Source organism: Trichechus manatus, unplaced genomic scaffold (genome assembly GCF_000243295.1).
Source record: "Trichechus manatus latirostris isolate Lorelei unplaced genomic scaffold, TriManLat1.0 scaffold00265, whole genome shotgun sequence".
NCBI classification, from domain to species: domain Eukaryota; kingdom Metazoa; phylum Chordata; class Mammalia; order Sirenia; family Trichechidae; genus Trichechus; species Trichechus manatus.
The window spans coordinates 1,119,415-1,131,465 of NW_004444201.1; the positions used below are offsets into that span (position 1 = coordinate 1,119,415).

General features: G+C 37.7%; 1 protein-coding gene across 3 annotated transcripts in view; it reads right to left on the reverse strand.

The window, feature by feature from the left end:
• The window catches only part of ZNF248 (zinc finger protein 248), a 52,884-nt gene that overhangs the window by 9,823 nt on the left and 31,010 nt on the right, over positions 1–12,051 (reverse strand). For 2 of the 3 annotated variants that reach the window (XM_023724870.1, XM_023724871.1), the window contains exons 4-5: positions 4,238–4,364; positions 3,849–3,944 (exon numbers count right to left, since the gene is read on the reverse strand). In XM_023724870.1, coding sequence (XP_023580638.1) covers positions 3,849–3,944; positions 4,238–4,364 — 223 coding nt within the window. Of the gene's footprint in view, positions 1–3,848; positions 3,945–4,237; positions 4,405–12,051 lie in introns of all 3 variants that reach the window. The other variant, XM_023724872.1, reaches the window with a different exon arrangement.

Here is a 12,051-nt window from a genome sequence, read left to right on the forward strand (position 1 = left end):
TTCCGCTGCTATTCATAAGGTTTTCACTAATTCTTTTCAGAAGTAGATGGCTAGGTCCTTCTTTCTAGTCTATGATAGTCTGGAAGCTCAGCTGAAACCTGTCCGCCGTGGATGAGGCTGCTGGTATTTGAATACCGGTGGCATAGCTTCTAGCATCACAGCAACATGCAAGCCCCCACAGTATAACAAACCGACAGACCCAGTGGGATTTTAATAGTTACCTCAAAATTTGCATGTCCACAACTAAATTTTTATTAACTCCGCTGTAATTTCTTTAATTTTCTGGCTCTCAATAAATAGAACCTTCATTTATCCAGTTGCTAGAGACAAAAATCCTTGCAACCATGCTTGATTCTCTTTTTTCACACACTCTATATCCAATCTGACAGGAAATTCTCTTGATTCCATCTTCAAGATATAAACATACAACAAGACAAATAATTCAATCAAAAACTGGGCAAAGGACATGAACAGACACTTCACCATAAAAGATATTCAAATGGCCAAAGGCACATGAAAAGATGCTCAACATCACTGGCCAACAGAAAATGCAAATCAAAACCACAAGGAGATACCATTTCACTCCTACTGGGATGGTCAAGATAAAAAAAGAAAATAACAACTGCTGGAGGCGACGTAGAGAAATTGGAACCCTGATCCTTTGCCGGTTATGATTATGCGATTCAAAATGGCCAATACCAGTTTATTTCAGCTCACGAATGCCTAGGATATCAATGTTTATGCACCATTTCATTTTTGATGACTTCCAACATTCTGAGATTCATACTTCATACATTCCACGTACTGATTATTAATGCATGTTTGCAGCTGTTTCTTCTCATTTTGAGTCTTGTCACATCAAAATATGAAGGTCCCAAAAGCTTGACTTCATCCACGTTATTATGATTGACTCTACTTTGGGGAGGTGGCTCTTCCCCAGTGGTATTTTGAGTACCTTCCAACCTGAGGGGCGCATCTGACATGTCTGTCAGTTTGTTGTACTGTGGTGGCTTATGTGTTGCTGTGATACTGAACACTTTGCCGTGGTATTTCAGATACCAGCAAGGTCACCCTTGGTGGACAGGTTTCAGCAGAGCTTCCAGACTAAGACTAGGAAGAAAGACCTGGCAGTCTATTTCTGAAAAAAGCTGCCAGTGAAAACTATGACTAGCAGAAAAACACTGTATGTATATGTAGGTGCATGCATATGTATATGCATCTGTGGCTATGTGCACATATTTTCGTGTATATATAATAAAGCACATAGGAGGCACAGTTACAGGTACTTCCTAGACATAACCAAACACCTGATGGGATTGGATTTCTGAGTTTAAGGATTAGGACCATGGTCTCTTAGGACATCTAAGCCAATTGGCATAATGTAGTTTCTAAAGTTATATTCTACATCCTAGTTTGGTGAGTAGTGTTTGGGGTCTTAAAAGCTTTCGAGTAGCCATCTAATATACAACTATTGGTCTGTACTCGTCCAGACCAAAAGAGAAAGAAGAAAACCAAAGGCTCACTGAAGAAACTCATCTACAGGACAAATAGCGTACACAAACCACAGCCTCATCTACCCTGAGACCAGAAAAACTAGATGGTGCCCGGCTACTGGCTATTCTAATCAAGGCCACAATAGATGGATCCTGATGGAATGGGAGAAAAATGTGTTAACAGAACCTCAAATTCCTTAAGAACAACAACAAAAAAAAACCTACTGGATTGGTTGAAACTGGAGGATTTCCCAAGACTACTGTCCTGAGATACTCCTCAAACCCTGAACTGAAACTGACCCCTGGGGTCAGCTTGTAGCTAAATAACAAACTGGCTCAAAAAACAATGAATATCACCTGTAAGTACTGTGCTCCTTTAAAAAAAAAGCTATATGAGACTGTGATGGTTAAGGCTGCGTGTCAACTTGGCTACACCATGATACTCTGTGATTTGGCAATTATGATGTAGTTTGGCAGCTTTGTAATGATGTAATCACCTCCATAATGAGATCTGATATAATGTGATCACCTCCATGATGAGATCTGTTATCAGCAGCCAATCGGTTAAAAGGGATTTTCCTCGAGGGTGTAGACTGCATCCAATACAGGTGGACTTTCTGGCAAGGCTCACTGGCTTTTGCTCACTCTGGATTCTGCAGCTGGCTCCTGTTCATCTGACCTCCAATTCTTGGGACTTGAGCTAGTAGCTTACCTATCGTTTTACCTGCTTATCTTGGGATTCATCAGCCTTCACAGCCTGTGAGCCAGAGGCCTGCTATGTGACTTTCTGATCTTGGATTCACCAGCACCTGCGGCTACATGAGTCAGGAGAAGCCTTTAGCCTGACTCATGGACTTGGGACTTTCCAGCCTCTACAACCATGTGAGCCATTTCCTTTACAGAAACCTCTCTTTATATATATTTATATGCTGCACTGGTTTTGCTTCTCTACAGAACTCAGCCTAAGACAGAGACCATGAGAATGTAAGGGGGCAGGGAAACTAGATTAATGGAAACAGAACAACCAGAACAGAAATGAGAATGTTCACGCATTGTGAAGAATGTAACCAATGTCACTGAACAACCTGTGTAGAAATTGTTGAATGGGAACTTAAACTGCTGTGTAATCCTTCACTGAAAACACAATAGAGTATTATTTAAAATAAAAAAAAGGTTGTACAAAGCTACCACTTCTCATCACCTCCAGCTTAGCCTTAGCAACTACCCTCTCTCTTCTGGAGTATTTAATAGTTTTCTAACTGGTATTCCTTCTTTGTTCATGTCCAGCCACCACCCACTCACCACAGTATATACCGCATAGAATTCAGAGATCCTTTTAAACTGTAAATCACATCTGATGACTTGATTATCTGATTCACATTTACTCACAAGGGATGAAGTCTCACATCACTCAAAATAAAATTAATGTATCTACCACTGCCCCTGCTACTTATTACGGTATCATCTCCTACCAATCTCCTCACCCATTTGCCTGCAGCCACACTAGCCTCCTGGCCATTTTTCAAACACTCCAAGAACATGCCTGTATAAGAAGTTCAGCAACCGATGTTCCTTCTACTCAAATGCACATAGTTTACTCTCTATTAAAGTCTCAGCTCTAACTGTGACCTCATCAGAGAGGCTTTGTCTGACTTCCTTGCCAAAAATAGCACATGCTAATCATGGGACAGTTCTACTCTGTCCTATAGGGTCGCTATGAGATGGAATCAACTAGATGGCAACAGGCTTGGTTTTTGTTTTTTTTTTTATCTTCTCCATACCCCTCTCCCCTGCTTTAACTTTCTTTACAGCACTTACCATCACCCAACAGTTTGTGTGTATGGTATATGCATGTGTGTATTGTGTGTGCTGTGTGTTTTGTCCCTCGCTGTAATATACACTCTTACGATAACAGGGACATTATTCTGTTAATTACCTGAAACATTATTGGGTCACAGTATTCATTATATATTTATTCAATGAATACATGAAAGTATTATATGAATAAATATCAGCAAACAAATGGCATCCAAAAACAATGGAGTGAAGGTAAACAATTTTAAAAGCTAGAGAAAGAAAAACCAACCAAGAAAAAACATCTAAAATGAAGCTGACTAGATTTGGATTATGGGTACAGGTAAATTAAAATTTCAAATAAAAAAACAAAGCATTTATGAGTGACAGTGACATGGAGGAATAATTCAGGTAACTGAGGGACGTGAGTCAAGTGTGCTTGGTCACTTCCAAAGGTCTGTGGCTCAAAAAAGAAATTTCTAAAAAATATTCCAAAGGTGGCAAACCCTAAACCGGTGAGCTAAGATCTAATTTCCTCTGTCTGCAAACTCACTAACTTACCTGGGTGGCGCAGGCTTGAGAATCCCTCCTCTAATATCCAGGGCTCTTCTCCTTGCTCTATCTTGAAGATCACCTCTGGCTTAGTCACACAATACCCTGTTGACAGAAAATAATACAGGCATGGGTTAAACACCTTGTCTTCAGGGACTCTGAACAAATAATGGAGAAGAAAAACACAGAGTCAGGAGCTTCCAAAACAAAGTGCCCAAATGAACCAACTGCTGGAGAGGTAAGTACACAGCATTTTTTTTATTGTGGCCAAAAGGGTTCAGTCAATTCAGAACCCTGAATCTCAAGCTTCAAATCAAAAAATTCCACAGGGAGCTCACATGTTTCAGCAACTAAGAAATGCATGCTACTGAGAGTCACATGGGAAAAAAAATCCTTACCTACTGAGACAATGTGGCTGTAATTTTCCAGGATCACATCTCTGTACAGTATCTTCTGGGCAGGGTCCAGTAGATACCACTCTTCCTGGGTGAAGTCCACACATACATCCTTGAACGACACTTGTTCCTGTAACAGCATATTCCTTTTCTATATGAAGTACTCAGAACTAGATGATACGGAAAAGATTTAACAGAACTAATCTGAGAGTTTATTGAAAAATGCTGCATAGGATGCCTACTATATACCTTGCTTTGTTTTATACTTTGTAGGATAACACAACTTCAAAAACTGATGGCGATTTTTTTTTTTGGTTTATTTCTCCTTGTGTGAGTTTGCTACTTGTGTCTTTTTAAGGAATTGGTTCATTTCATGTATCAATTTTTTTGAGCATAGTATTGTTTATAATATTTTCTTTTCATCCTCTTAATGCCCACGAGATCAGTAATGTCAACCTTTCTTTCATTTCTGAGACTTAATTTTTTTTGTTTCTTGGTTAGCTTGTCTACAGGCTCATTAATTTTATTGATCTTTTCAAAGGAATAGCTTTAGGTTTTATGGATTTTTCTCTATTTTTTTCCCGTTTTCAATTTTACTGATTTATGTCCTAATTTTTTAAAAAATTATTTCCTTTCTTCTGCTTGCTTTAAGCCAAATTTGCTCTACCCTCCCCACCTCCCCCACTTTACTGAGAGCTTAGGTTACCGATTTTTAAATCTTTCTTTTATAATATGTGCCTTTGATGCCATACAGTTCCCCTTTCACTGCATCGCACAAATTTTGATGAAGGGCAGTTTCATTTTTATTTTGTATACTGTTTAATTTTCAAATATTTGTGAGTTTCAACCTATCTCTTACTTACTGATTTCTATTCCACTGTGGTCTGAGAACACATTTTTTATAATTTCTATTGTTTTAAGTTTGTTAGGTGTCTTCTATGGCCCAGAATGTGGTCCATCTTGGTGAATGTTTCACTTGAGCTTAAATAGAATGTAAATTCTTAAGTTATGGATGGAGTTATTCTGTAAAGTCAGTTAGATCAAGTTGAGTGATCCTGCTACTGTTCAGGTCATCTATATCCTGACAGATTTTCTGCCTGCTGGATCTATCAAGTACTGACCGAGGAATGCTGAAATCTGCAACTGGTTGTGGATTTGTCCATTTCTCCTTCCAATTACATTAGTTTTTGCCTCAAGTATTTTGGCAGTCTTTTATAAGGTGCACATCCATTTTGGATTGTTACGTCTTCTTTGTCCAGTATGATTCTGAATGATGTAATGGGTGGTCAATTATAGATGTTGTATTTTTCAGCTCTAGAATGCCTATTTTATGTATGACAGGTGTGTACGTGTACACGTGTTAGAGGCCCCCAAGACCACCCCCAGGTTCCGTGATTCGCTAGGAGGGCTCAAAGAACTCAATGTTCAGTCATTCTCGTGACTATGATTTACTACAGAGAAAGGACACAAAACAAAGTCAACAAAGGGAAAAGGTGCAAAAGTATAGATCCAGAGGAAACTAGGCACAAGCTTCCAAGAGGATATGCTTAGTTCCTCCAGCAATGAGCTATGACAACATGTGTGAAACGTTTACCAGGGAAATTCATTAGAGATCAGTGTCTAGGGTATTTGTTGGGGGCTGTTCACATAAGCACCCTCTGCTTAACATGTACCAAAGTTCCAAACTATCCAGACTCAAAGTAGGTGCTTCGCATAAACCATATTATTTGCACCAACAGTTTAGGTGCAGTAAGTCATTCTTATCAGTATAACCGTGAGAACCCTCCTGAAATCCAGGTTCCCAGATGCGAGCCAAGGGTCAACCTTGTAGCAGGCCTTTTGAAGGATAGTGCTCTCAACTTGAAAAATAAAAACACTACGATAAACATACAGCTAACATCATACTTAATGGTGAAAAACTTGATTCTTTCCCCTGAAGATCAGGAATAACACAAGGATACCCCTCTTACTATCCCTACTCAAGATTGTACTGGAAGTTCTAGCTAGTACAATAAGATAAGAAAAAGAAATAAAAGATACACAATTCAAAAGGCAGAAATACAACTGTCTTTATTCAAAGATGACATGATTGTAGAAAACCCCAAAGAATTTACAAAAAACAAACCTTCTGGAGCTATTAAGCAATTACAGCAAGGTCGCAGGATACAAAGTAAACGTGAAAAAGTCAAATGCTTCCTATATACCAGAATAAATTGAATTATTAATAACTGGAATTTCAATATTTAAAATAAAAAAAAAGTATCATTTACTTTAGCACCAAACAAGAAAAAAAAAAAAAAAGTACTTAGGTATAAATTACACGATATATACTGGAATATGCAGAAAACCACAAAACACTGATGGAAGAAGGTCTAAATAAATGTAGAGATATTCCGTATTCAATGACTGGAAGACTTAATATTGTTATGATATAATTCTTACCAACTAAAAACTATGAAGCCAATATAATCCCAATCAAAATTCCAGCTAATTATTTTGTAGATATCAACAAAATGACTCTAAAATTGATATGGAAAGGGAAAGGACCTAATATGTCAACATAACACAGAAGAACAAAGTTGGAGGATTCATACCACCTGATTTCAAGACTTTCTCTAAAGCTGTAAGTAATCCAGACAGCATGTTATTAATGGAAGAACAGACATATAAATCAATGGAAAGAATAGAGAGAACAGATCCACAAAAATATAGTCTTTGACAAAGGAACAAAAGCAATTCGGTGGAGAAAGGATAGCCTTTATAACAAATGGTGTAGAACAAACGGACATCCACAGGCCAAAAATGAACCTAAACATAGAACTTACATTTTTCACAAATATTAATTCAAAATTAATCATAGACTTAAATATAAAATGCAAAACTATAAAACTTCTAGAAGAAAACAGGAAAAATCTACATGACCTTGGATTCAATAATGAGCTTTTAGATACAACAGCAAAAGCATGATCCAAGAGAAAAAATGCATGGTTAGATTTTATTAAAATTAGAATCTTCTGCTCTGCAAAAGTCACTGCTAATAAAATGAAAGAATAAGTCATAGACTGGGAAAAAATATTTGCAAAACACATTTAGTACAGGAGTTGCATCTAAGATATACAAAAGAATTCTTAAAACTCAACAATAAGAAAACAAACGACCCAATTGAGAAATAAAGAAAACATCTGTCACTAAAGATACACAGAGAGCAAAGAAACATTTGAAAAGACGGTCAACATCCTCTATCATTAGGGAAATGCAAATTAAAACAAAAATGAGATAACACCACCTATTTATTTAAATGGCTAAAATTTAAAAAATGGACAATTTCTGGCAGAATGCAGAAAAACAGGTATTCATTCATAGTTGGTGGAATACATCCACTTTGAACAACAGTTTGGCAGTTTCTTACAAAGCTAAACATAGTCTTACCACATAGTCCAGCAATCTCTCACTTAGGTATTTACCCAACTGATTTGAAAACTTACATCCATGCAAAAACCTACACGAGTGTATCTAGCACCTTAATTAAGATTCCTTCAATAAGTGAATGGATAAACAAGCTGTGATACACCCATACAATGGAATACTATTAAGCAGAGAAAAGAATGAACTATGAAGCCATTCAAAAACATAAATGAGTCTTAAATACATGTTGCTAAGTGAAAGAAGCCAGTTGGAAAACATACATACTCTATGATTCTCTATCTATATGTTCTGGGAAAGGCAAAACTATAGAGATGGAAAACACAATAGTGGTTGCCAAAAGCTGGGGAGGAAAAAGGGTTGAACAGGTAAAACAGGATATTTTAGAGTGGTGAAACCATTCTGTACGATACTGTAATGATGGCTACATCAGAAAACAGAACCTTAAAGCACAAAGAGTGAACCTCAATCTAGGCAAATTTAAAAAAATCATTCGGGAGGTCAGGGGACCACAAGACGGAATGTTAAAAAAAAAAAAATTGCCACCAAGTTGATTCCAACTCATGGCAACCCCACGTGTGTCAAATTGTGTTCTATAATTGTTTTTTTTTAATTGTACTGAAATACACACACCAAAACATTTGCCAATACAACTTCTACATTTACAATTCATGACATTTTTCATACTGTACCACCATTATTGCTACCTCTTCCAAAATATTCCACCACATTAACATATGAGAGATATCACTGCTGATGTCAGATGAATCTTGGCTGAAAGCAGAGAATACCAGGAAGATGTTTACCTATGTTTTCTTAACTATGCAAAGGCATTCGACTGTGTGGATCATAACAAATTATGGATAACACTGCAAAGAATGAGAATTCCAGAACTCTTAATTGTGCTCATGTGGAACCTGTACATAGACCAAGAGGCAGTCGTTTGAACAGAACAAGGGGACACTGCGTGGTTTAAAATCAGGAAAGGTGTACGCCAGGGTTGTATCCTTTCACCACAGTTATTCAGTCTGTAAGCTGAGCAAATAATCTGAGAAGCTGGACTTTATGAAGAAGAATGAGGCATCAGGATTGGAGGAAGACTCATTAATAATCTGCATTATGCAGATGACACAACTTTGCTTGCTGAAAGTGAAGAGGACTTGAAGCACTTACTGATGAAGATCAAAGACCACAGCCTTCAGGATGGATTACAACTCAACATAAAGACAACAAAAATCCTCACAACTGGACCAATAAGCAACATCATGATAAATGGAGAAAAGACTGAAGTTGTCAAGGATTTCATTTTACTTGGATCCACAATCAACATCCATGAAAGCAGCAGTCAAGAAATCAAAAGACGCATCGCAGTGGGCAAATCTGCTGCAAAAGATCTCTTTTAAGTGTTAAAAAGCAAAGAGGTCACTTTAAAGACTAAGGTGTGCCTGACCCAAAGCCATGGTGTTTTCAATCTCCTCATATGCATGTGAAAGCTGGATAAGGAAGACCGAAGAAGAATCGATGCATTTGAATTATGATGTTGGTGAAGAATACGGAATATACCATGTACTGCCAGAAGAATGAACAAATCTGTCTTGGGAGAAGTACAGCCAGAATGCTCATCAGAAGTGAGGATGGCGAGACTTCGTCTCATGTACTTTGGACATGTTGTCAGGAGGGATCAGTCCCTGGAGAAGGACATCATGCTTAGTAGGGTAGAGGGTCAGCAGAAAAAGAGGATGACCAAGATGGACTGACACAGGGGTTGCAACAATGGGCTCAAGCATAATGATTGTGAGGACGGCGCAGGATCGAGTAGTGTTTTATTCTGTTGTACATAGGGTCGCCATGAGTCAGAACTGACTCGATGGCACCTAACAACAGGCTCTTAAAATTACTGTAGCCGTGCAGCATGTTTTGAAATTAGGAAATGTCCTCCTACTTTATTCTTCAATATTGCGTTAGGTATTGGAGTTCCTTGTCATTCCATATAAATTTGAGAATTTGCTTTCCTAAGTCTGTAAACAAAGCTGTTAGAATTTTGAGGAGATTGTAATGAACTTATAGATTGCTTCTGGTAATACTGACTTAACTATATTAAACCTTCCAATCCATGAATACAAAATGTCCTTTCATTTATTCAGAACTTCTTTAATTTCTTTTAGAAATGTTTTACAGTTTTCTGTGTACAAGTCTTTAACCTTCCTGACTAAATTTATTCCTAGGTACTTTATTCTTTCAGATACTATTGTAAATGGCAATGTTTCCTTAATTTACTTTTCAGTTCGTTCAATGTTGACGTATAGAAACCCTACTGATATGTGTGTTGATCTTTGCTTGATTCATTTATTAGCTCTAATAGGTTTCCTGTGGAATCTATGGGGATTTCTATGTAATAGGATCATGTCTTCTGTGAAAACGGATAGTTTTACTTCCTCATTCTTGATTTGGATACCTTTTATTTTCTATTCTAGCCTGACTGTTCTGGCTAGTACTGCTAGAATGATGCTGAACAGCAGCGGTGAGAGTGGGCACCCTTATCTTGTTCCTGACCTTAATGAGAAGGCTTTCAGTCTTTCTCCACTGGGCATCATGTTAGCTGTGGGTTTTCCATAAATACCCTTTTTTATGTTGAGGAGTTTCCCTTCTATTCCTATCCTTTGGAGTTCCTTGGGGTTTTTAATGGTTTTAATCTTCTGGAAGTAGACCACCAGGTCTTTCTTCCACGACACCTTTGGGTGGATTCGAACCACAAACCTTTTGGTTAGTAGCTGAGTGTTTAACCATTTCTGCCACATAGGGACCACAAGATAGAACGTAAGGGTGATATGAGAATCCAACTTTATTACAAAGACATGAAAACAACAACACTGAAAAGATGGAGGAAAAAAGTGATGACTTAAGTAGCTTTAGAAATGAGTGGCAACTATACAATAAAGGCAAAATGAACTGGACATAATTACTGTACTCTAGCTGATAAAAGCTGTTTGCCATGAGGCATATATTAATAATTCTGAAATGACTATATGTGTATACTTGAATTGAAAAATTAAGTAAATGGATAGCAGATAGTGGTAGCCAGATTTCTCACTGCTGGAATTGGAGGCTACAAACAAGGGAGAAGACTAGAATGTTCTGTGAGGCAATAGTTTAGAGTAGGAGACACCAGCACGAACTCATGCTTAGCGTAATATAGACACAGATGGTTACATACAGAAATACAGGAAAACCTGCAAAAGCTGGAACCCGTGTAAGGTAGAAACTTATAAGAAAAGGAAAACTTGAATATTTTCCACTAATAGTGAGCGAAAGAAAAGTGGTAAGACTGCACTCCCATCAAAGGCAGAAAACTTGTGAGACCTGGAAAACAAAACAGTCCCATCGAGTTCCAGCTCTCACAGGTTTCACTGTATTTCTAAATATGTGTCTAGAACAACCAGATGGTGTCCAGCTACCACTACCAACCATTCTGACCAGGGGACACAATAGATGGTCCCAGATAGAAGGAGAGAAAAATGTAGAACAAATTTCAATTTCTTAAAAAAGTTCAGATTTACTGACTGGTTGAGATTAGAGGAACCCCAAAGACTATCATCCTGAGATACCCTTTAAACTCTGAAGTAAAACCATTCCCAGAACTCACCTTTCAGCGAAATAACAAACTGGCTCGTGAAATAAGCAATATCACCTGTGAGTAATATGTGCCTTAAAAAAAAATCATCTATGTGAGACCAATAGTGAACAGTTACCCTAAAGCAAAGATGAAAACGGGGAGCAGGAAAACTAGATTAATTGAAACAGAACCACCAGAATGGAAATAACAAGAATATTGACACTGTGAAAAATGTAACCAATGTCACTGAACAGAAATTGTTAAATGTACAGAAATTGTTAAAAGGGAACCTAGTTTGCTATGTAAACTTTCACCAGAACACAATAAAATACTATAAAAAGTATTTATAAATATGTGTATACAAATGAGTTAGCATACACATATATTTCCTTGCTCTATCAGCTGAGAGGATCTGAAAGCAATAGCACACCAGTAGAAACAAGCAAACTTAGCACCCAGATTTTGGATTCTCATATCATTCTCCAATAAAAAGAATCAGGGCTTCTTAAAGAAATGGCTGATTCAGGGCTCAGGCAGCATAATGGCATTAGCCAGCCTCCATCTTAGATGCTGCCTCAGCATCCATGTTAAGCCCCTTCCTCACCCACGTCTTCCAGTCCTCAGCTCCCCACAGCTGCCCCACTTAGAGTTTCCATAGCTACTCTCTTACTTCCTGCTCTTTAGTTTCAAAAAACTAATGATCACCTCAGAAAACTAGAAATAGACATACCATTCGATCCAGCAATCCCACTCCTAGGAATATATCCTAGAGAAATAAGAG